This window comes from Microchirus variegatus (genome assembly GCF_963457635.1).
Source record: "Microchirus variegatus genome assembly, chromosome: 12".
NCBI lineage: Eukaryota > Metazoa > Chordata > Actinopteri > Pleuronectiformes > Soleidae > Microchirus > Microchirus variegatus.
In genome coordinates, this window is record NC_139813.1 from 13,393,686 (window position 1) to 13,420,349 (window position 26,664).

The 26,664-nt window shown below is 39.0% G+C and overlaps 3 protein-coding genes across 3 annotated transcripts; 1 reads left to right on the forward strand and 2 right to left on the reverse strand.

Moving 5' to 3' along the window:
• Window positions 1-981: 981 nt before the first annotated feature.
• On the reverse strand, window positions 982-7,444 carry LOC310934728 (solute carrier family 25 member 47-A-like; the record flags this gene model as incomplete). The annotated part of the gene is made up of 6 exons (XM_083898523.1): window positions 7,390-7,444; window positions 5,722-5,765; window positions 5,562-5,633; window positions 4,339-4,518; window positions 3,314-3,578; window positions 982-1,283 (listed from the first exon to the last, which is right to left on the reverse strand). Exons 1-6 carry the CDS (start codon window positions 7,424-7,426, stop codon window positions 982-984), a joined length of 900 nt encoding a protein of 299 aa, XP_083754649.1. The 5' UTR covers window positions 7,427-7,444.
• Window positions 7,445-9,583: 2,139 nt separating this feature from the next.
• On the reverse strand, window positions 9,584-17,685 carry LOC310934729 (solute carrier family 25 member 47-A-like; the record flags this gene model as incomplete). Its single annotated transcript, XM_083898524.1, has 6 exons — window positions 9,584-9,885; window positions 10,537-10,801; window positions 11,871-12,050; window positions 12,439-12,510; window positions 12,599-12,682; window positions 17,665-17,685. The coding sequence occupies 6 exons, from the start codon at window positions 17,683-17,685 to the stop codon at window positions 9,584-9,586; spliced, it is 924 nt and encodes a 307-aa protein (XP_083754650.1).
• Window positions 17,686-18,450: 765 nt separating this feature from the next.
• Window positions 18,451-22,268, forward strand: LOC310935298 (mitochondrial basic amino acids transporter-like; the record flags this gene model as incomplete). The annotated part of the gene is made up of 4 exons (XM_083899161.1): window positions 18,451-18,478; window positions 20,593-20,636; window positions 20,794-20,877; window positions 21,498-22,268. 4 exons carry the CDS (start codon window positions 18,451-18,453, stop codon window positions 22,266-22,268), a joined length of 927 nt encoding a protein of 308 aa, XP_083755287.1.
• Window positions 22,269-26,664: the final 4,396 nt, after the last annotated feature.

Consider the following 26,664-nt stretch of genomic DNA (forward strand, 5'->3'; position numbering starts at 1 on the left):
TAATGAAATACTCCAGTGTTTTCTTGCTCACAACATTTAGCAATCAATATATTATTAAGTCACTTTCTTGCAGCATCTTTGTTACAAAAACCAGAATTAACATTTTCATCATACTCATATACATATATAGAAATAAAATTCACATTTGCTTCCTGTTTTAAGAAGTCCCACAACCTCTGAAACATGTTGTAAAAATATAATTATTCTCAGTTGTGTGTCTTCTGTGGTCCTGTGTGCAGTGTTGTTGTTTTTTATGTAATTCATAAAAAAATACAATTCACCTCAGTTCACATATAATGATAGTATGTGTAAGTCAGATTCTTCAGGTCTATCATTATATGTTGAAGAGCTAGAAATTGCCAGTACACGTAATAACAATAATAAGGGAACATGCAGCATAATCTGGCACGGACATCACACTAAAGTCCCCTCTTAAGAAATGCTTTGAAATTATTTTATAGTACCTATTCTGACTACTGTAACTACTGACCATATTAATGTTCATAGCCCATGACTACTGTTGCTACCAATTGAGTTGTCTGTATTTTAAAATGCTCTCTGAATAAATAAATAAATATTTCATTAGTAGTTTGACTATTGTGCGTACAATATAGCTCATTTGTAAATTCTACATTCAAGGTCTTAAACAGTCGACTTGAATAATAAAAAAGCTTTGCAGTTTCTTGGCACCAGTCATGCTGATGGGTTTTTTTTTTGTCAGTCACAGAGAAGCCAAATAAAATAAAATAAAAACAGGGCAGGGGGGCCATCTAGTGTTTGGCTGCTGGTCCAGTATCTGTTACAACAAGTTACCCCTGAGCATACTAAGATGTATTACCTTCACTACCTAAATATTTTATGTATATGTAACGTTAACCATGAAAACAATATTCCTTTAAAAAATACATTTAAAAATGGAACAGACATTAAACATAATGACAAAAACAGTGTAACAGACAGTGTAACAGACAGTGTAACAGTTCAGTTGAATGGTCCAAAGCTGTGTGGCTCAGCCCGGAGTAAACCGGTAAGAATCTCGTATACAGTTAATATGATCATGTTAGCCGGGAATGCTCGAAGACAGTTGATGCCCAAGCTCCTGAAGAAAACCCCACTCCCTTCCACCCGCACCGTCTCTGAGAAGCAGTGGACCAAACCATTGTATCGCTTCATCCCCCGGACTCCGTCCATCTGCATACGCGATTTGATCACATCCATGGGTGTTGCTACAGCCCAAGCTGCCATTCCTGCTAATCCACCTGCCAACATAACACCACTCCAATCTGGATGATGTAGAAAGACACTGATGTTACTAAGGGGTTAAGTCACAGATAGTTTACGACAAATGCTTAGTTACTGCTGACATTTTTAAACTAAACAGACAAGTCACATCTGTAATATAACTTAAAAAGCGATTTGTTGATGCCATGGAGCATGGAATCTTAGACCACTTAGACAACATCTTAAGACAGAAAACAAAGAAGTTGGCATTCTCTATGTTCATACCTGGTATTTGTATGCATGTTGCATGATCCACTCACAAGTGCCCACGCTTGATTATGTTCACACATGGTATTAGAATGTTCTCCAAGTGTGTCTCTCATCAGATTTCACTTCCCCACTCTATATGCAAATACATATGAACATGTTTTGTGTGCATATGACAGTTATGACATTATATAAGGCCTGTAGTCTTCCAGTTTGAAGAACCAAAAAAGTGGGAGGGGCGACGCTGCTGTTGCAAAAAAGAACTTCCCACTTGATTTATAATGTTGGGTAACCTCTTCTTCCCTGACCCTCTTTTTGGAGTCCGTGCTCAAAAATGACATGCCCAAACTAAATAGAGTAAATCTCTGCAGTTACAAGCTCAATGTGGATTATCTTGGTATTAAAATAAAGATAGCACTTGTGAGATTCCACCAGAGGTGTACGTTTCACTCTAGATGCCACTGTTTCAGAGTAAATAAATATAAATATATATATAAATATAAAATATTGCATTTTAAAGCAAATATCACCTTTTAAATTAAGTAAGAGCTTAAAAACACATGGAGGTCATGTAACAACATGTGGACATGAGCTGTGCAAAGTCTGATGCTGCTGAAGTGAAGCAGAGTGAAATGACAGAGGTTTTAGTAAAGAGATGTCTAGGCGTTCTCTCTTTTGGCACAATTTGGCACAATTTGGCACAATCTGTGCCATTTGAGATTTCTTGCTCCCTGTGCGGTGCGTAGTAACAACTCGGTGACTCTGCAGCATCTTCAGTTACGCAGCGCTATAGCTCTGGCTTACCTTGGTCAATTTGGGTGATTGACAGCTCGTTTTAAACCTCTAAACTGGTAGAATCAGACCCCAGACCTCAAAATGTGTGTCAATCACTTCATTGGCGAGTCAAAAGGACATACATGCATATGGAGATTCATTCGCCCTTCTATAATCAGAACGATCTAATGTCGCTCTGTAATGATCAATCAGACCGGGATTAGCATGCTGGAAAGTGTAGTTCTTCATTAGAAGTGGTTTTGTTCCGGTGGAAATAACTTGTTTTGACAAACAGCAAAGATAAGACAACATTTCTGCTTGTATTTCTTGCAAGTCAGTTGTTGTTTTGCTCTTATTTTGGGGCTGGATCGGTGAATCTTGGTCGTAGAGTGATAAAAATGGTACCGCTGGAATCTGTTGGTTCTCTGCTGTCCAGTCGACAAGTGTTATTTTGTTTACATAATCACGCTGACGCTCCGGTGCCGCTTTTCAATGTGTGCGCTGTAACAGGTTGTTTCGCTCTTGCTGGTTTGATCCATCGGTGTTTTAACTGTGTTTGGTGAACATAAGAATGGTTTATATGAGCTTTTAGCTGAGTTTCTGACCTTTCTGTGGGTATGCAGCATGTCTGTGTTTGTTAAAGTTAGATATGGTTTTATGACGCTTTTGTCGCTGTGTGTGACGCTGCCGTGAAGAAGAGGTAAACATTTTCCTGATTAATGAATGGTCTGAATTACTTAAATTTAGGTGTTTCCCAAGAGCACATGATGTCAATTTAGTAAATAATGTTCCCAGTTAGACATAAGGACATTCAAAAATGTACAGTTGTAAACAGTGTTCAAATCACAAATCTTGAGGCCTCAAAATGAGAGTTAAATTTTGAATGGTCTTCTGAAAGTGTGCTTGTGTTTGATTGAGTGAGAGAGTAAAACAAATCACACTACTGACTGAATGACTGATTAATAACATCCTAGCATTCTCAGTGCACATTTCACACTTTGACATTTGACTTAAGTTAATATCAGTGAGGAGGACTGTAGATTTTACTTACCAGGTCTTTCCTTGCCACTTTTTGTTAGCCATTCACAGATAGTGGTGTACGTCAAAAAGTAAACGGAATATGATGGACCGTCTCTTAGTATAATTGGAACAATTCCCTTGTAGAGTCCCAGGAATCCCTCTTCTTTGATAATGCGCAGCAGACAGTGAACTGGACCGCGGTACTTGGGTTTGGGCACGCTGGCTCCTCCTCGCTTGGATTCTGTTTGACACTGAAGTCGTACTTTCACTATGTCACCTGGGGCCTGAACTGAAGACTGTTGGGGCAGAAAACAAGACAAAAGTTTAAAAAAAATTGGTTGGAACTTCGTTAATTGGAATTTCTGGTCTAGGTCCGCTTTAACACTACACTGAAGATAATCAACTCCAATTATGTAGTTATACATACAGTAATTTCTCAATTGTCCCAAGCATTTTTATTAGATTCAAATTTAGTTTGAGGAACACGATGATGTGATGTTTCTAGTCATATGTTAAATACTAGAATTTTTGTTTCCTGATACCTGTGACTAAATGTTTTGTACTGTTGTTCATTTTTTTTTAGACAACAGCAAGTTTTCCTTTCCCTTCTTAACCAGTTTCTGTGTGTATCAGAAGATCAGGCCTCCTGATAAGGAGCTGATAAGGCAAGCAGAAGATGCACGCCTGGTTAACAAGGTAAAGGATGATGATATGATGGATGAAAGGATAAATAATGATTCATGACATTCACTGACAAAGGGAAATCATTGGAGTTCTTGTTGTTTATAAATTATTGTGGTATTATTTTACTTGTCCGGCCCATTGAGTTTAGACTGCTCTGTATGTGGCACCGGACTTACAATGAGTTTGACACCCCTGTGGTAAAAGTTTGTTACACAATTGGAGCATTATTTTTACATGGCTGGGTGGAAATCGGATCAGCACAAATGTGTGTATAAAAGCTTAGCTGTTTAACAAAACAAAAAAAAAGTGTAATCTAGTTTGCAGATAAAATAAAACAGGCACAAATGTGGCTGGTAAAATTGAATCCATTACCTGAGCTACGCCGCTAGCAAAACCCGACAGGAAGACTTCTGCTCTGGTGTTTGAACCACAACCAGCTCCTCGTGCCTGGCTCAGACACTGCAGGCAGTTCTTGTATGTGCCAAACACCACCGAGGAAGTCATGGAAATCGTGGTAATGGGTAAGGTCATGCCTTTGAAGAAGCCGTGCACCTTGTGACACAATGGTAAAAAAAAAACAAGCCAGACATCAATGAGAGGCAATTACAAAACAACCACAAAATCATATTCTCATGCCCGCCATTCACTGTCTTTGTAACTGTAAATCTGAGGTTAACTAGAACTCCTCTTCAGGAAGCATCTTGTTACTTTTAAAGATGCTATACAGACACAGTTTATTATTATTGCTGTCCAAATCAAATTGAAGTTAATGAAACCCTGAATGTGTTTTGTCTGGAGAATGTCATCAGAACTGTAAAAATCCTGACTTGTTACACTTTTTCACACAGTTCTCAACCTTGGCTTAATCCATAAATAACAGAAGAAGCTGATCCACAGAAGAATGAGACAACCAAATATAAGGCCAGTACATTTTTTTTTTGCCCAGGGCCACGTGGATGGTGTAGTGGTTAGCACTCTTGCCTTTGCAGCAAGAAGAACTGGTTTCGCAACCTGGTCCAAACAAGGGCCTTTCCACATATTGTTCCTGTGTGTGCATGGGTTTTCTCTGGGTTCTCCAGTTTCCTCCCACAGTCCAAAAACATGCAATTATGGGAATTAGGTACATTGGACACTCTAAATTGAACAACGGTGTGATTGTGAGAGTGGATGGTTGTTTGTCTCTATATGTGGCCCTGTGATGGACTGGCAGACTGTCCAGGGTTTTGCCTATGTCAGCTGAGATTGGCACAGCTCCCACAGAGACCCTCATGTGGAGGATACAGCGGTAGAAGACCGATGGCATTTTGCCCCCTAGTGGAGCAGAGGCTGCCTAATTTCATCCAGTGAATCAATTTCCCACTAGTGTTGTACACTGGGACAAGACCAGTGGTCCAGGTGAACAGTTGCGCTACAACCACAGCTCAACTTGACTGTGCATGGAGACGTACTGATTGTAACCATAAGTGGCACATTTTTGAAACAACTGTGAATATATTTATATATTATATATAATATTTGTAATGTCTAAAATAAAAAAATAAAAAACACATTCCTTATATGCAGTATGACATGTACATTGTAATAGTTCTACTTACTCCTTCCTTTGAAAATGTGGCAGCAGTACACTGCCATATTCCAGTAAACTGGTTGTGGGTTTGGATCCGTACCTTGAAAAAACAAAGTATACGATGTAAATGTCCGTCACGTCGACTTGTTACACGTACACGTCGATTGCTTCACGAACTTTCCACTTACCTTCACAGTGTCAAGAGGGTAGCCCACCACAACCCCACAGGCCCCTGTGTGTTTCCACAAAAAAAGAAAGCATGAAGGACGGAGCAGAAACAATGTTATGGACTTAAACACTCAATTGGAACATTAATAATACAAATAAATAAAACTAATGAATAACAAAGTGTTCAGCAACATCATGTCATAATGCCTATTTTCTCTTATCTTTGGAAGCATCACCCACTAAGTAACCTTTGCAGGATGCACTGTGGCTGTAGCAAACATGCCTTTGTTAAAGTCTGGCATTACTAACATGCTGGGTCTGGTTGTGGCAATGAGAGTCACTTCACGTTACATACTTATTATAGCATTTCTGCTTCCTTACAGCATTCCGTCTCTCTATTGTTAATGGAAACGACTAAACTGCGCCACAAATAAGAACTTCTCCACCTCTTACTGCAAGCTCATGTCCAAACTAACTACGACCTGGACAAGAAATGTTTCTTTTTTCTATTCATGGTCACTGTTAATTTTCCCTGATTAATGACATATGCAGTGTGTATATGACCATCGGCATCAAAATAAAAGCTCAGCCAATGTGACAGAACCATTGGCTGGTGTATGAAATTGGCTTCTTGTTGTATGAAATGATAGATGCACTAATGCTTTGACAGCACCAGTCTTAACTGTATTTTGTTTTAAAATTTCACCATCAGTGCTTGTTCTTTAATAGATTCATTTATTTTCTCTTCCGAACTGAAAATAAAACCAGTGTTGGACTGTACATAAATACTTTGTTACTGTACTGAAGTACAACATTCACATATCTGTACTTCACTTTGTTATTTGTATTTCTAGCTATTTTTACTCTTACTTTTCCTTTTGGTTTTCCTTTTACTCTTGGTTCCCCTCTACATTTCCCCGAACTATTTTGTTACTCGTTATTACCAAATCAAGTCATAAGAAGAAGAGTTAGTAATGGTTTATATAGCGCTCTTCTAGTCTTGATGATCTTGATGATCTTTCAAACCCATTCACTCGCTGCAACATGGGGTTTAGTGTGTTGCTCATGGACACATATAGACTAGCAGAGCCAGGACTTTAACCTACAACCTACCAGTTGAAATACAACTCACCCTAGCACCTAACTCCTCACCTTATTAATACTTTTACTTCTAAAACTTAAATTTTATATCAGAAAATTACATTTGACACTTAAGTACAGTATATATACATATACTATCATACTATTACGGACGTAATATTATAAAAAAGTGACCTCAACTTCTACCACAGTCATTTTCTGGTGAGATACTTGTACTTTTACTCAAGACTCAAAACCACCACATCCAGTTCCTCCAGTTAAGGATGTTATGTAACTGGGCACACAGACAGCTCCAACAGATGATTTTTAAGACCATGTGTGCTTGTCATAAAACTATTTAGACCGGTTTTATTTATTAAAACCGGTTTAAAATGCATTAGCACGTCGATGCCTGAGGTTATATCCATACAAACGGATTTAAAAGACACAAACAGACACGGTCATAAAGGTTGACATGTAGCCCTTCAAACGCTATTATTATGTTATGCTCATGTAGGCTACACTAGCTACGTTAGCCCTGTAGCTAACAGCACCAGTCACCAAGCATTAAACAAACACCGACACCACGACAGCGACATTTCTGTTACCTGCGAATGATCCGGACACGAAGTCGGCGAGGAGCATCTTGCCGGTGGTTGACACGTCTGAGAACATTCTTCCCTGTTACATGTTACACCCTGCTCCAACCTTGAGGGCGTTGCTATTACGTAGCGTGACGCAGATGAGTGACGACACAGCATCCGACGCCGACATCACCGTCCGGCTCCGGTTTTACCCGAAGATTGCCGAAGGTTATGATGCGGCTACATTCACTTTACAGAGTGTACAGCAAGCACACGTAGTCCAAAATACAATTCGCGAAAGAGATTTAAACCTCAGGGGGATTTACCGGTAGGTGGCGGTATTCCACTAACCTAAGCAATAGTTACAACCAAAAGAAAAGGAAGAAGAAGAAGTTAAACAGTCCACGAAGAAATTTAGTGACTACTCTTAGAGTAACGTTATGTCCATATAGTTTGCAGATAGTTTGCAGATTTCTGGACTATACATATTATATGTATATTTGTTTATTTGAGGATTCCTTACCCATTCGAAACGGCATTAGCATTAGCTAAAGTTAGTTGAAGATACGTTTTATATTTGTGTGTGAGATCAAATATCTTGGAGGTTCTTAATAATTTAATTTGAAAATGTCTAACCTATGACTCGTTTAAAATAAAGTGTTGAAGTTAACATTCAGTTGCAATTGAAAAAAACATCCATTTGACACACTATTCATATTGAAAATAAACTGACCATGGAAAATCAAGACAAACAACACATGTAGTTAAACTTAAACAAAGTTTATTAAACACACTTAAACATACACCTTCTGCAGATCTTGGATTTCTGCAGCTATTTCTTCCTCTCTGCTGGCCAACTCTCATTTTCCATTAAATAAAATGGTGAGGCTTTAAATTCCCCCCAAGACATTTTTTTGTGTTAGGCCTTTGCTTTTATACAAATCCAGGATTCTCACTGGACAGTATATGTACTTTCCAGCCACCCCTGGAAATCCCGTGTGAATGTGCACACTGTTTGGCCCTTGCTTGAGCTCAGTTCCCTGAGTTGGTGGATTCTTTGACAGTTTCTGCTTTATCTTGGCTGCTTTGGGTGACTGAATGTGCGCGTGATGCAACTGTGTGCACGGTGCAGCTTCACAAAACAGCTCAGTATCACGTGAAAATAACATAAAAACAGAACATTAACACGTCAACATGAGTTCATGCAGAATGCATTGACAAACACAGGCGTTACTTGGCCTTTTGTGCCCGTTTCTCGATTATAATGCTGTAGAAGTAGCAGTTTCCCTCAGATATGTGAGTATTTAATAATAGATGGCAATTTCTAAGCATTTCTGATTGCATAATGGTACATATACATTGAAACTATATGGATTTGTGTCCCTTTGGCCTCAAGTGAGAGCACTTCCTCATACTCATATACATATATAGAAATAAAATTTACATTTGCTTCCTGTTTTAAGAAGTCCCACAACCTCTGAAACATGTTATAAAAATATAATTATTCACAGTTTTGTATCTTCTGTGGTCCTGTGTGCAGTGTTGTTGTTTTTTATGTAATTCTTAAAAAAATAAAATTCTAGCTAAAAATGGCCAGTACAGCATAATCTGGCACGGACATCACACTTAAGTCCCCTCTTAAGAAATGCTTTGAAATAATTTTATTGTACCTACTCTGACGACTGTAACTACTGACCATATTATATATATATATATATATTATATGTTCATAGCCCATGACTACTGTTGCTGCCAATTGAGTTGTCTGTATTTTAAAATGCTCTCTAAATAAATAAATATTTCATTAGTAGTTTGACTATTGTGCGTACAATATAGCTCATTTGTAAATTCTACATTCAAGGTCTTAAACAGTCGACTTGAATAATAAAAAAGCTTTGCAGTTTCTTGGCACCAGTCATGCTGATGGTTTTTTTTTTTGTCAGTCACAGAAAAGCCAAAAAAAATAAAAAAATAAAAACTGGGCTGGGGGGCCATCTAGTGTTTGGCTGCTGGTCCAGTATCTGTTATTAACAAGTTACCCCTGAGCATACTAAGATGTATTACCTTCACTACCTAAATATTTTATGTATATGTAACGTTAACCATGAAAACAATATTCCTTTAAAAATACATTTAAAAATGGAACAGACATTAAACACAATGACAAAAACAGTGTAACAGACAGTGTAACAGACAGTGTAACAGACAGTGTAACAGTTCAGTTGAATGTTCCAAAGCTGTGTGGCTCAACCCGGAGTAAACCGGTAAGAATCTCGTATACAGTAAATTTGATCATGTTAGACGGGAATGCTCGAAGACAGTTGATGCCAAAGCTCCTGAAGAAAACCCTACTCCCTTCCACCCGCACCGTCTCTGTGAAGCAGTGGACCAAACCATTGTATCGCTTCATCCCCCGGACTCCGTCCATCTGCATACGCGATTTGATCACATCCATGGGTGTTGCCATAGTCCAACCTGCCATTCCTGCTATTCCACCTGCCAACATAACACCACTCCAATCTGGATGATGTGGAAAGACACTGATGTTACTAAGGGCTTAAGTCACAGATAGTTTACACCTTAGGTAACTCTTTTGAGTTACTGTGCAAGAAAGAAAGCGATGAAATCATTTGTGACAAATGCTTAGTAACTGCTGACATTTTAAAACTAAACAGACAAGTCACATCTGTAATTGAAAACTTAAAAAACCATTTGTTGATGCCATGGAGCATGGAATCTTAGACCACTTAGACAGCATCTTAAGACAGAAAACAAAGAAGTTGGCATTCTCTATGTTCATACCTGGTATTTGCATGCATATTGCATGATCCACTCACAAGTGCCCACCCTTGATTATGTTCACAAATGGTATTAGAATGCTTCTCCAAGTGTGTCTCTCCTATGACCACTTGTGATCAGATTTCACTTCCCCACTCTATATGCAAATACATATGAACATGTTTTGTGTGCATGTGACAGATATTAAATAAGGCCTGTAGTCTTCCACTTTGAAGACTGAATCCCAGAAAGTGGGTTGGGTGTAGCTGCTGGTTGCAAAAAAGAACTTCACACTTGATTTATAATGTTGGTAAACATTTTCCTGATTAATTAATGGTCTAAATGACTTGTTTTTAGGTGTTTCCCAAGAGGAGGACTGTAGATTTTACTCACCAGGTCTTTCCTTGCCACTTTTTGTTAGCCATTCACAGACAGTGGTGTACGTCAAAAAGTAAACAGAATATCCTGGACCGTCTCTTAGTATAATCGGAAAAATTCCCTTGTAGAGTCCCAGGAATCCATCTTCTTTGATAATGCGCAGCAGACAGTGAACTGGACCGCGGTACTTGGGTTTGGGCACGCTGGCTCCTCCTCGCTTGGATTCTGTTTGACACTGAAGTCGTACTTTCACGATGTCACCTGGGGCCAGAACTAAAGACTGTTGGGGCAGAAAACAAGACTCAAACATCTTAAAAAGCTGAGCAAATAAAAAGTACAAATATCTACAAGGTGATCCACATTTGGGATTAGGGATGTGCCGAAGACAATCCATAAGCTAAGCACAAGCATAGTGCTGCAAAGACATGTGTTAAATCAGGGGTGTCAAACGTACGGCCCTGGTCCAATTCTAATAATAATAATAATAACAGTCAATAAATGACTGTTGTAAGAATGCTGCAGCCCCTTTAAGAGCCAAGGCAGAGTTAGCATTAGTCACTATGAAGTGGGGTCATTATGTGTTGTGTTCCAAGCCTGCTGAGAAATAAAGGCTCAGACTCTTGCAGAAGCAGAGCAGGAAAGTTAACACTAAACTGAAGATAATCAACGACAATTATGTAGTTATACATACAGTAATTCTTCATTTGTCCCCCGCATTTTTATTAGATTCCACTTTAGTTTGAGGAATCATATGTGAAAATACTAGAATTTTTAGTTCCTGATACCACTAAGTGTTTTGTACCTTTGTTCATTTTAAACAGCAAGTTTTCCTTTCCCTTCTTAACCAGTTTCTGTGTGTATCTTCCTGTCTGATTTCAGTCGACCTGTCAAATCAGGAAGATCACGCCTCCATGATTATGAGCTGATAAGGCAAGTCACCACCTAACATCAGGTGACCTTTCTGAGGAAAGCAAAAGATGCACGCCTGGTTAACAAGGTAAAGGATGATGATATGATGGATGAAAGGATAAATAATGAAGGGAAAACATTGGAGTTCTTGTTGTTTATAGATTATTGTGCTATTATTTTACTCGTCCGGCCCATTGAGTTTAGACTGCTCTGTATGCAGCACCGGACTTACAATGAGTTTGACACCCCTGTGGTAAACGTTTGTTACACAATTGGAGCATTATTTACATGGATGATCATGGCTGGGTGGAAATCGGATCAGCACAAATGTGTGTATAAAAGCTAAGCTGTTTAAAAAAAAAAAAAAAAAAAAAGTGTAATCTAGTTTGCAGATAAAATAAAACAGGCACAAATGTGGCTGGTAAAATTGAATCCATTACCTGAGCTACACCGCTAGCAAAACCCGACAGGAAGACTTCTGCTCTGGTGTTTGAACCACAACCAGCTCCTCGTGCCTGGCTTAGACACTGCAGGCAGTTCTTGTATGTGCCAAACACCACCGAGGAAGTCATGGAAATCGTGGTAACGGGTAAGGTCATGCCTTTGAAGAAGCCGTGCACCTTGTGACACAATGGTAAAAAACAACAAAAAAAAACAAGCGTGACATCAATGAGAGGCAATTACAAAACAACCACAAAATCATATTCTCATGCCCGCCCTTCACTGTCTTTGTAACTGTAAATTTGTCTAACACTAACAAGTTGAAAGAAGGCATTTTGCCCCCTAGTGGAGCAGAGGCAGACAAACGTCATTCAGTAAATACATTTCCCATTTGTGCCTGTACACTGGGACAAGACCAGTCCAAGTGAACTTGACTGTGCATGGAAACATACTGACTGTAACCATAAGTGACACATTTTGAAACAACTGTGAATTTTATGTCTCAAATAAAACGTTTTTTCCCCCTTATATGCAGTATGACATGTACATTGTAATAGTTCTACTTACTCCTTCCTTTGAAAATGTGGCAGCAGTACACTGCCATATTCCTCTAAACTGGTTGTGGGTTTGGATCCGTACCTTGAAAAAACAAAGTATACGATGTAAATGTCCGTCACGTCGACTTGTTACACGTACGCGTCGATTGCTTCACGAACTTTCCACTTACCTTCACAGTGTCAAGAGGGTAGCCCACCACAACTCCACAGGCCCCTGTGTGTTTCCAGAAAAAAAGAAAGCACGAAGGATGGAGCTGGCGAGGTTATAAATACTCAATATAGTATTACAGTATATAGTATAATAAGTCACTAACATGCTGGGTCTGGTTGTGGCAATGAGAGTCACTTCACGTTACATACTTATTATAGCATTTCTCCTTACCTACAGCATCCCATCTCTCTATTGTTAATGGAAACGACTAAACTGCGCCACAAATAAGCATGAACTTCTCCACCTCTTACTGCGAGCTCATGTCCACACTAAGTACGACCTGGACAAGACATGTTACTTTTTTCTATTCATGGTCACTGTTAATTTTCCCTGATTAATAATGACATGTGCAGTGTAAAAGACCATCATCATAGATATCAAAATAAAGGCTCAGTCATTGTGACAAAACCCAAACATAAAAGAGTTTGGACAGAATGACTCAGTCTGGCACCTAACAACTTGGTATTTGACTGTAACGGTTCAGTTTAAAGAAAAACAATTTCCCCTGGCAACATAATAAAAATGATTCTTGTTGTTTTAAATGATAGATGCACTAATGTTTTGACAGCACCAGTCTTAACTGTATTTTGTTTTAAAATTTCACCATCAGTGCTTGTTCTTTAATAGATTCATTTCATTTATTTTCTCTTCCAAACTGAAAATAAAACCAGTGTTGGACTGCACATAAATACTTTGTTACTGTACTGAAGTACAACATTCACATATCTGTACTTTACTTTGTTATTTGTATTTCTAGCTATTTTTACTCTTACTTTTCCTTTTGGTTTTCCTTTTACTCTTGGTTCCCCTCTACATTTCCCATAACTATTTTGTTACTCGTTATTACCAAATCAAGTCATAAGAAGAAGAGTTAGTAATGGTTTATATAGTGCTCTTCTAGTCTTGATGATCTTGATGATCTTTCAAACCCATTCACTCGCTGCAACATGGGGTTTAGTGTGTTGCTCATGGACACATATAGACTAGCAGAGCCAGGAATTTACCCTACAACCTACCAGTTGAAATACAACTCACCCTAGCACCTAACTCCTCACCTTATTAATACTTTTTTCTTCCAAAACTTACATTTTATATTGTTATATTTTTAGATTTTAAGTGTTAATAGTTTGTATTTAGAGATTGTTGTTTGTCATGCACCAATGACACCAGAACAAATTCCTTGCTTTTAAAAGCTTTTCTGATTCTGATTTTATATCAGAATATTATATTTGATACTTAAGTAGTACATGTCATATACTATACTGTACAGCTGATTTTTGAGACCATGTGTGCATATCTTAAGTCTATTTAAACCGGTTTTATATATTAAAACTGGTTTGAAAATGCTTGAGCACACTGATGCCTGAGGTTATGTGCATACAATAGGATTTCAAACTGTCATAAATATTGACATGTAGCCCTTCAAACGCTATTATATATTATGATCATAGGCTACACTTACGGAGCCCCCAGACATGACATGGTCAAAAATGTAAATTGTGGCCACAAAATAGTAAATTATGGCCACAAAATGCTATTTTGAGGCCACGAGAAGTATTGATAATATAATTCCTGGACAGCTGGGTAAGCAAATTGAGGGCACTTTCTCGAAGGTCTCAGGTAGAGGCAGAGGGGCGACAGCTACGCGATGGAAAGGGAAAACGTTAATATGATTGAATTTTATTTTAGGCTGGGAATGAGCTACAGAGATATTCTGAAAAGTGACCGGGGAACAAAAAGTTATTTTTTTCCAAAACAAGTTCTTTTTAGACCAATAGTGACATGTTAATAAAATGAAATAGGCTTTAATAATTTGGTACCTAATAAATCTCAAATGGCACAGATGGTGCCAAACTGAATTCTGTCTGATGTAGGCCTATGTTATACTGTACGTTAACAACTTTACTGCTGTTTGGGTTTGCCGGCACTACAATACAATGTGCAATACAATGATTAATTGTGTCGTGCAAAAGCCGATACGCAAATTCATTTTTTTGTCTACACTGTTGTATTGTGTACAAGCCTTAACATATATGGTAGAGCTTGTGTTATAGGCAGTTTTTTGCCGTCATTGCCTTTCTAATGCATAATATTACAAAGTAAAATAGTAATTGTTTTTCCAGTTTGTCTATAGTTACCATTTTTCAAGTTCTAATTCCTTTTTTTGGGGGGCAAAGATGGCCGACCCAAAATATTATTTCAGCCTAAGCTACTGGTCCAGTCTGGCTACTTCACACTCCAACGCACGCAAAACCTATTTGACCCTTAAAATGAAGACAACACAGTGTACAGTTTTATATGGATTTGAATCTATTCAAAAGCGTAGTTCTAGTATGTTTGACAGAAGTATTTTAATGCAAAAGGAGGTCATACAAGATACTAATTACATTTTCGTTTCCAAGTTTTTTTTGCCATCCACTGTAAACGAACTATAGTTTGTTGCATTTATGAAATTATAGAACAACAAAAAGAAAACTGTTGACATTGTATTGCTGTTTTACCTGTTATAACCAGTGCCGTGGGAAGGGGTGTTGCTGATGACCCCAAAATGTAAATTGTAGCGGAGAGAGAACATTTCCAATTACGCACATCTTCAGAGGCTTGGAGATGGTGTGATGTGGTGTTGGTATTGCATGGTGAAGCCTTACACAGGAAAGGGCAGGGACATAACTTTTTTTTACTTCACTTGAGTTGGCAAAAAACATCACAAGCCAAGAAAACAAGCCTGGTTGGTAGAGTCAGAAGAGAGCTTCTCCCGTGCGTAAAGACGCAAATGCCGCTGTTCACCGCACAGGTGCTGAAAAGTGACAACGCATCACTCACTGTCAACCAGAGCAAAACAAAAAAATGTCTGCATTTTGATCACTGTCCACACAGCTGTGACCATCACGATTTACGGTTTACGATTCAAGCTGCTTTCCCTTCAGCACCCACGCGCAGATATTCCGTAACTGTGTCCCGTATGGTGCGCTCAGTTTGCCTACCCAGCTGTCCAGGAATGATATTATTATTACTTCGTTCGCACATTATACCTACTTCGTGCCCTGTTACATGTTACACCTGCTCGAATCTTGAGGGCGTTGCTATTACGGAGTAGATGAGTGACGACACAGCATCCGACGCCGATATCACCGTCCGGCTCCGGTTTTACCCGAAGATTGCCGAAGGTTATGCTGCGGCTACATTCACATTACCAACCAGATTGTTCAATTCCTGTCTAAACTGATTAGCGTTGATGGTATACATTCAGAAATCTTACATCTAGTTTAACTCGTATATATATGATTGCATGTCTATACACATATACATAAATAATTATATATATATATATATATATATATTTACACAGTATATCATTAATCATAAAAGTGTGTGTGTATATGTGTGTATGTATATATAAAGAATAATAACTCTAAATCAAGAAATAATAACCTGCTTTACTATTTTTTTCTGTTTTTTTGTAAAACAGTAAAAAAAAATCATAATAATGGATAACAATCATAATTATATTTGACATTAAATACATGATTTCGATTGAATAGCTTCTATATACTTGTGTATTAACCATTACAGAAACAGAAAAAAATATATTTTGATATCAATACTGTTCATTTAGGGCAGCTGTGGCTTTGGGTTAGGTTCTTACAAATTTGTAAAACTATAAATTGAAAAGGAAAAACAAAAAAAGACAGAACTACCACAACCTGTACCTACATACAGAACCACTGGATTGCATTAAAACATAAACACAATGATATAAATGATGTATGTCCATATTATGATAACATGTGTTAAAGGTGGACACTATTGTGGCCGAGGACAATACTCGATTAGGCCTCAAAAAGTGATCGGAAAGGATAATAAACAACGCTGTTTGCATGTCACGTCCATAGAAAATCCTGCAGTTTTGTTATGACCCATACCCATGTAATTTTACCCAGAATTAAATGTGTATGCATACGACCCTGATCCCTCCACTTACAATATATTACACTGTATTTTAAAGATGTATTCTTACATTTACACAGAGATGTGTAAAGCAAAATCCATTATCAAGGATGGCACCCACCCAAACCATGGCCGTTTTATGCTACTTCCATCTGGCAGGTGACACAGCAGCATGCGTTACCGTACCAGCAGCAGCTTACTCCCAGAGGCCGTAACACTGGCCACCTGTCGTGTAAAATTTGCATTGTAGCTGTTAACTTTTTACTTATGCATTGTTTACCTGTTTACATTCACTTAACTGCAGAATTGACCTGTTGCACACTGTTTCATTAATGTCCTTGCACTTATATTTATTTTTCATTCCTTAATCTGCCCCAAAACCTGTGCAATATACAACATATATTACATGTATATATATATATATGTATATATATATATATACATATATATATATATATATATGGTCTCTGTACATATACCCCTAGACGCTTTTATCCAAAGCGACTTGCAATTGAGTACCAGGCAGGTGGCTATATACACATACATCTTACATGCAAATAATACTTATCTACCCATACACTGTCTGTTGTACATCATTTTACAACCTGTACTGGTTACTACTTGTTAGATGTCAACTGCATTTCATTGGTCCTGTACTGTAATCTGCTAAATGACAATAAGGTTGAATCCAATCTAATCTAATCTAATCGGATCTAATTATATCTCTCAGCTATTTTTTAAATATTTTGCACATTTTATGTTTTGCAGAAAACCTTCCATGACAGCCCTGCACCCTCCTCTTCCATGTGTCCTGCTTGCAAAAATACAAAAATACAGTGAAAGATGATCAGGATATGCATAAAAAAAATATATTCACAGTGGAAACAAATTTAGCTTTAAAATTCACCAGATTAGAAAACGTGTTAGCTGGATTACTCTTCGGGGGATGATCCTCTCATAGTACTGATATCAAAGGTCGTATAATTTCTGAAAGGAAAACACATGAATCAAACAGAAACACATACATACACATTATATTTAATGTTTAACTTTAATGTTAGGGAATTATGAGTTTACCTGTGTACCTGCCACAGTCATGTGTTCATTTGTTTTCAGTCATACATATACTACATGGATTATACTATAATATACCCCTGATTTGGTGTCGTTGCAGTGCGTTTGCCCCTGTCGGCCACCACAGGACAGACATTTATACATTATACATACAAAATTACCTTCTTTAAACTTATGTAATACAGAATGTGTTGACACAATTACCTCCTGCGCTAGCATGAGGTCGTCCATTCAAAAGCAAAACATCACACTGCCCTCGTGACGCATTTTGACATTGGGTAGCCCTTGCGCCCAGGCAGCCAATGAAAAGCGAGGATTATTTGTTGCGGAAGCGGTGTGTCTGGGCGTGTCCCGCTGGATCTTCTTTCGATTGGACAGGAAAATCCGACCCGATGCCGGTAATCCCCGCCCCCTCCTCTGGTCGCTGCGGCAGCATACATACAAACAGGCACACGGAACATAAACGCCACAACATTGCGGCTGTTTGTGGGGAACTTGTCGGTCTATTGAAGGGTTTTTTATTCAGTTAAACAGGGAACAAGCGGAAAGAACTGTCAACATTTGTAGTTTATCAGGGCGTAGAGGAGGGCTGCTAACTAGCTTAGGACTGTTAGCTAACATAGAAGCGGGTTGGAGTGTAGCCAATAACAGTTCGGACAGTTTTATTGTCAGGTGTACGGCGAAGTAAAGGCGTATACATATCAAAGGCTTGCTTCAAAGGGTATCGAGTTCCTCACCATAAAGATAACATTTAACTTCCCCTCCGCTGTGTGACGTTGACGAGCGGTGATGGACTTTGTTGCTGGATGCATCGGAGGTAAGTCAGAGGCAGCTGCACTTGTGCCACTTGACAGGAGAACAACAGTTATGCTGGAGGACGCCTTGTTCTCACAGGTTCACCAATATCTGTGGAAATGTTGTTTTTTTTAATGATGGCAAACCAAAGCTCAAACACGCCCAGCACCACGCAAATACACATGTGATGCAACTCATCCTCCAGGTTACAAGTGCGTTTTCGAAATTCCACCGCAGGACGGCACGCTTTAGGCAATATGCAGTTTAGTTATGTCATTTCAGACAAGTGGTAGCCTCGGCATTGCATGCAACTGGATGCAACTTTGTTTGTGTTTCCTTGAAGACGTTTTATCTCTCTCACCCAAGAGGCTTCTTCGGTTCGTGACACTGGAGAGGCTTGTTGAATAAGAGCGGAAACGTTCTAAGGAAAGTCAATTTGCCCCGTTATTGACTGAGAAACTTCGCCTTTGGATGAGCTTGGCCCTGGGTTGTTTGTTTTAGCTTTACATTAAAACACTCGCCTCGGGGCGTTTTCATTACTGTGCAAGATTGACTAATCTGCAATGTCATTCAGGCGTTGTAATTTAATTGTTGCACCACTTGTCATTCATGTATTACTGTGAGAGTCTGTTGGGAGTCGATCTCATACTAGTCAGCAGATATTGGAAGACAAATGGTTAAATCCAATACAAACGCTGAACCCTAAACATCACAAGGATGCTTTCTTTACAGTACACTGTGTCACTTGTGTTCCACCACCATCACATGTTTTTGAAATGTCTGGTTATAGCTAGGTGATAAAAGCATTTAGCGTATATATTATTAACAGAGAAGTTTTGTAAAAGAAGTGAAAGACTATCAGACAAATAAAAAACTTTGGGAAATCAGTATGAGACACACAAATACTTTTATAATGTGTCCTAATACTGTTGTTGCAGTATGGCAGAATTCTTCATTATGCTTACATCATCTTAGATTAGGTTTATTTGATTATTATTGGTATTATTGCTTTCGTCACTTAATATTTTAACACCTGTTAAAGTTGCTAACAAAAGGTGATCCATCCTTGCCAGTTTTTCCCCAGTGTCACTTGTGCATGCCGTTAAGAACGCAAAGCATGCAAACTCTACAGAAGTGCAACATGAGCTGACAAGCAATGGATGGCTGGGCGGTTTAAAGTTTCCACACACAATCAGCAGACAGCCGAACTCGGCACACACCCCTTCGCCGACCAATCCTGTGCTCATGTTACTTCAGTGTGTCTGACATGGCGGTCGACGTCAAACGGGTCACAACACGTAATGTTATAAAGTTGTTTGTTTTCGTCACAGTAGATGGTGCAGGGCCCTCCTCTGCTTGATGTTCATGTTGTATTATCCCACCAGTAAATTGAGGTCAATGACCGCTGACTGTCAGATGCACGTCTGCTTGTGTCCTTTTCCTGGCTTACACCTCGGACTCATTCCTGATAGGCTCTTTTTACAAACTGGTCATGTGACAGAGCAGGTGCTTATGAAGGATTAGCTGTTATTTGTTTACAGCTTGCATTTGCTTTCCAGTTTTTCATTTGTTAATATTGGGGGGGTTGTATCACACATCTATTCATATAACAGTGAAATTATTCACCTGACAAAAATGAAAGATTCAATATTTATTAGCAAACTTGGCCTTTAACCTTTTTTTCCAAAGGATATAGGCCACATTCAGACAAATATGTGACTTCCATGAAAGTGTATGTGTGAGATAACACCACCTCACATGCATATTTGCTCAGCGAAACAGTCGCGGCGGCGCGCTGCTGTGCGTCTATTGTAGAAGACTTCTGCAGAAACGGGTGACAATTTGGTGGCTAATGTTTAGTCAAGCTACGCCACTTGAAAACAAGGGCGTGAGTCACGTAGCAGGGCACTGGGCTCCTGCTAAGCACTGAACGATTCGGCTAACGAATCTTTTGAACGAATCATTTTAATGAACGGATTCTAGGGATTAAGTACACTCAAATGAACTGCCGATCCCATCACTAACATATAATATCAAGGTCACGGTTATGATAATAATGACTATATTAAGCTAAAAAAAATCCCTACTTTCCTGTTAAGACTAATTATAATTGTCCAATTTTATCTTTTTCTTCAGGTGCTGCTGGAGTCCTGGTTGGACACCCGTTTGACACAGTCAAGGTAGATCGAAACGTTCTTTTTAACGCACACAGTGAAATAACACTAACGCAAAACTTTTATACATTTGCCTCAAAAACAACATAAGGACAGAATGTAGAACGTGTTAGTTTCCCTAAGTTTTTTGCATATCACTGAAGGGTCTGTTGTTGTTGTGCAGGTGAGGCTGCAGATTCAGAGTATTGATAAGCCACTGTACCGAGGGACGCTCCACTGTTTTCAGTCCATCATACGGCAGGAGACGGTAAGTGGATTTATTTTTCCATGCAAATCTAATGCTTGCAGTAACACTGATAGTATGCCTTGTCCTCATGTACAGTATGTGTGTGTGTGTATAGTGAACCTGACTCTGATGTGACTTAATCGGTAGTCCCTGTCAGTCACTCCTGGTCCCGTGACCGAATGGTCAAATCAGACCAAATCAGCAACATGAACATATTTTTCCTCCTGTTGACCTGGTTATTTTATTTTTAAATGTTATTTCATGAGTAATAATTCCCCCCCCCCCTTTTTATCATAACATGTCTATTACAAATTACTATTTACAGATACATGTTTTCTTTTGAGGATCTGGTATTTAAAGCTTGAATAGCTGATCCAGATCACTAAAAAATCTGTAACGCTTTTGTGAAGATGTTTAATGAAAGCGCACCTCTTTTTAAGGATCATTAATCCAACGGCCTCTGGGTGTTTCGTATGAGGTAGCCAGATCTATTGTGACAAATTATGATGGCTATTTTCATCAAATAGATTCTAGAGATAAGTGTAGCTGGAAATCATGAAGTGAAACTATGAGATCTCTTTTTTTTTTTAATGTTTGCAAGAGACTTACTTTTTAAGCAATGTCTCTTACTGTCTCCATAGGCATTTGGTTTGTATAAAGGCATTGGCTCCCCCATGATGGGCCTTACATTCATCAATGCTATAGTATTTGGTGTTCAGGGAAACACCATGCGTCTGCTGGGACATGACACCCCCATGAACCAGTTCCTTGCTGGCGCAGCAGCGGGTGCTCTTCAGTCTGTCCTCTGCTGCCCCATGGAGCTGGCCAAAACCCGCATGCAAATGCAGGGCACCGGAGAGAAGAAGTCCTCTCGGAAGTTGTACAAAAATTCCCTGGACTGCTTGGTACGCATTTATAAACGTGAAGGTGTGGTGGGAATAAACAGAGGCATGGTGACAACGTTCATCCGCGAAACACCTGGCTTTGGAGTGTACTTCATGACCTACGATGTGCTGACCCGCAGCATCGGCTGTGAGCCCAATGACCCTTACCTGATCCCCAAACTGCTGTTTTCCGGGGGCATGGCTGGCATCTTCTCCTGGCTTTGCACCTACCCAGTGGATGTGATTAAATCACGGCTCCAGGCAGACGGAGTGGGCGGAGTCAACCAGTACAGCGGCATTGTTGACTGTGTGAGACAGAGTGTCAGGAGAGAGGGCTACATGGTGTTCACGCGAGGCCTCACCTCCACGCTGCTACGAGCCTTCCCCGTGAATGGAGCTACCTTTGCCACCGTCACCCTGGTTCTCATGTACGCTCGAGGGGAACAAGAAGGACCACAGGACTGTGAGCCGGCTCAGACGAGCCACCACGCACAGATACAGTCACAGACCCAACCTTCCAGCCTGTGACAGCACAGACACATCACACTCAATCTGGGCACTTCACAAGAAAAGCATTGAAAGATGAGTTGTGCAATCAAACCTTTCATGAATGTGTGACTCATTCAATAGAGTCATTCCCAGAAACAAAAACATCAGAATGGTGTTTCCTCTAATAAGATGAGTCTCAGTGAGATATTAAATATAAGCAACTTACTGTTACTAAGCTACAAAACTGATTGTGGCTGGGTAGTGTGTGTCTATATCTGTTAATAATACCTTAACCTGTATATATACACTGGTTTGAATTGTGTTTATTTTGTATCTATATTGGAACCAAAGTTCCTGCCTTGCTATAGCAAATCCTTTTATTTTTATAAGGGAGCTGAACTATTTGTTTGTACATGAACTATATCTTCTGAAGAGCTAAGTGAAGAGACAAAATGTAGCATAAGGCACAGACCTTATAAACCAAAAAGGAAAAACACAATACAGCTGTAATCTGTTTTTAAAAACTCAACTGGTGTGATGTGAAGGGCTCTTCAGTGCCAGAACCAGAATTTGTCAGTGGCGTTATGTTTGTGTCTTCTTCATTTGTCAGTTTTTTGGCATGTTGTGTTTTCACCAAATCCTCATTGTAACTTTACTGCTCTATTTATGACCTATTCCAGAAGTCAAGCATGACACACGACACGTGTTACTGTAACTGTCCCACTATTTAAAATCTTTACAAAATCGTTCAACTAAATTTGAACTTTGAATACATTTTGATTTGAGTGCTCTTAAAATGTTTTTAAAAGGTTTTCTTTTTCTTTTAATTTTATTTTGAAAGGTTTTAAGAGGCCAACAGATGATCCAGCATGATGTAAAACTGCAACCACTGTTCCAAAAGGGTAACTCACTATAAATGATTATAAATTATTGTTATTTCTTAACCTGCCGTATGAGAAAATGCCAACAATCAATTCAAAAACAAAAACATTTTCTTTGACAATCCCTTCATTTCCTTGAAAGGGTACACGGCACAATAATTAAATCATTTTTACATCTTGGATCATTGGTATTTGAAACATGACGATAAAATATGGCCCCAAAAGAAATTCAAAGGATTTTTCCTAAAACATAAAAGGTGTTTGTTTTGTGTACTAATATTTAAAATACTGTATTTAACCTTCTAGAATTGGGCTTTGGTACGACTTATTTATTTGTTCACTATGTTAGCAAAGACATGTTATTGCAGTTATTATCGGGTTGGACTTGTCTGCTTTGTGCATGCGTCCGTGTCAGGTGCTCTTCTCTGTATTCTTCTGACTAAAAATGTTGAAATTCTCGTCGTGCGGCAAACCAAGAGTTGCTCCGAGGAGCTAACGCGCTGCTGTCGCTGCAGATTTACGAACCGACGAGTCTTCGTCAGCTGAGTCTGAAGTTGTTACATTTGCAACGGTTTTCATTCAATTTGTGTGTGAGTCACGGTGCAACTTTTGAGTATATTGAATGTAATGTCTGTTTTCACTCACAAGGTGTTCTGAATGAAACTTGTGCAGTGCTGCTGGGACACTTGAAAACGCCCATCTCTGTATTGTGGTTTGATGAAGGGTGGTGATGACTATAAGAAAAATGCAGGTGGAGGAAAATGCAAAGGGATTGTGTAATGTGAGGGAAAGTTTTTTGTATTTAATTCTATCTGTTAGACTGTCTGTCACATGTGCAGGAAAGCTATATAATCACATTTTAAGAGGTATGTTAAATCCAGCTCAGGTGAGAGATGCAATATGTACAGGAAGTGACTGTATTACTGTGAAATTGTTTTGAAGTGAGTGGTAATGTACATATATATATATATTATATAATGTATTTTTCGGGCTGAAATAGTGCACTTCTTTGAAAGTCTCGAGTTAAAACAGTTTCTAAAAGTCTCTACTTGATCAGTTTGAGTTTGTTGCTACACTGAAGAGATTTTCCCCGAATAACTGGGACATGTTATTTTTGTAACATCAGGTGTATGATAACCTATTGTTTTTGATTCGTCACTGGAGATCTGTGCGAATGAATAAATAATAATAATAATAATAAACGATTGATTCAGCAGCAGTTTGTGTCTTTTAATGCATGTTTTTTATTTCACACAAAACATAATAGCACACTCTTAGAAATAAGGGTTCCAAAAGGGTCCTTCTACAAGGCCTGAGGTTCTACCTGGAACCATTTGTGACACTAATGGTCCCTAATGAACCATTTGTGACACTAATGGTTCCAGTACGAACCATTTTAGATCGAGAGAACCCTTTAAAACCCCTTTCCTGAATAAAGGGTTTTAAAAGGGTTCCTGGAGCTAAAAAGGGTTCTTCTATAAGAACAAGCCGAAGAACATTATATGGTTCTACTTTTATTTCTAAGAGGGCAGAGCTCTAAAGCAGCTGTTGTTTTATGAAATCAGTTGCATTTGAAGATTGGAAGTTTTCCATCCAATCTAGTTCCTGTTTTTGCTGCTTCCCGTTTCTGTTGTCCTCTCAGGTCATGTTATTACGATGTACACGGGTCTATGTATCGTCATGGGAGAGGTTGTATAATAATTGACATGTTCACATAATTACACTGTGCACTTTACACGAACCTTGGTTTATCGGTGAACTGTTGCACTGAAGCCACTGACTTTTTGTGTTTCTGAGGACTGTGACCACAGTCTTAATTTGTTCAGTCTCAAAAGTGTCCACAATAAATAACACTGAGGGAAGTATGTCATTTTGAAGGACTCAACGTGAGTGCCATCTGCTGACAAGCAGGTGTAACTGCAGCAACATCTCACTGATTGTTCCAGTTTTAACATGAGAGCACAAAGTAAATTCAGTTTTTCTCCATGGTGTCAGGTTCAGTAATGAAAAAAATAAATAAAAAAATTAACTAGTCTAAACAGCAAACTGTCCTGATCAACTATCCACCAACCACAACATGAATTTTTAATCATTGACACTATAGTTAAAATGTAATCTCAGGTTAAAGGTTGCCTCTTTTATTCACTTGACAACGCATACGTCAACTATAATTTAACTATGCAATGAAGTATGTGAATGTCTTTTATATTGGAGAACATTTAAATCAACTGAATTTGCAATTTTTTACACTACATGTTATAAATGTCCCAAATAACATTGAATGTCTATTGATTTCTAAGCTAAAAAAAAAAAAAAAGCAGCATTCTATGTGTTTGTGTGAATCTCTGTGACAATTATCTTTCAGTGACATGTACGCAGGAAGTCGCGTTGCAGTCGACTCGTGTAGTAATGGCAGTGGAACACCTCTGCAAACCTCTTCACACTTAACAGAGTTTGCACACAGGATGGCCGGATTTGTCCATGTTGCGAAGAGACTGCTGCTGCTGCTCTCTCTCATCACAACAGGCAAGAGAAGTGCAATGTGATTTTTAGCTTTATATAACATATTTGAGAACAATCTTGACCTCTTTATTGTTTTGTTTTGTTTACAGGTGTGTCTGGAGAGGATGGTCTGATATCTGCAGTCAGCTCTTATGACATTGCAGTTCCATGTGAGGGAGTCTGCTTTCATATATGGCAGATCGTCAACACATGGCGTACTGAACACATTGCCATAGTCAGTCATGGAGAGCTCCAGCCTGCAGAATCAGAAGAGGATAATAAATGTACTTTACAACTCGAAGATATCACAGCTGAGGATGTTGGACGTCATCGCTGCCAAAAAGGGACAAACGACTTCTCTCTTTACAACGGTGAGTGCTATTTAGATTCACTGAATACTGACTACATTCCCCTTGATAATAATAAATTGTTTTGTCTCTCTTTTGACCCCACTCAGCCACTCCTGTGATAAACCTCACGCCTGCCAAAGCTGTATCCCTGCAGTGTGTTTTCCTCAGCGTTGTGGAGAAGAGGTACTGCCGTACGGAGCTGTATGAGAAGGTCAGACTGAAGTGGGTGAATGAAGCTGGCGCTGAGATACAAACAGACTCCCAGCATCGCATCAGCCAGCGTTCGTCTTGTGATAAAACTCTGACTGTCGCTTATCAAAGTCCGGAGAACATGACATTTAGGTGCCAGGCGACTGTGGATCGACAGGTCTTCACTTCAGTGGAGTTGCAAGTCCGAGCCTCAGGTCTGTTCAAGACTGTTATTACAGTAGACATTTGCTCTATAATGCAGATAAATTAATCACATTTGTTTCTTTGTAGCTGTTAAAGGAAGAGGAAGAGGCCTGATTATTGAAATAGAACCAGAATATCAAGGTATAATATATAGAGTCTGATACTGATGCTTCAAATATGTTAGGATAGTGGTGAATCTGAAAGTACATTTCAGAATAAACTTAATTCGATGTTACAGGTCACAACCAGGACACGATCGGGGCCGTCGTGGGGGTTGTAGTCTGTGTGGTTTTGACAGTGGCAGTCGCA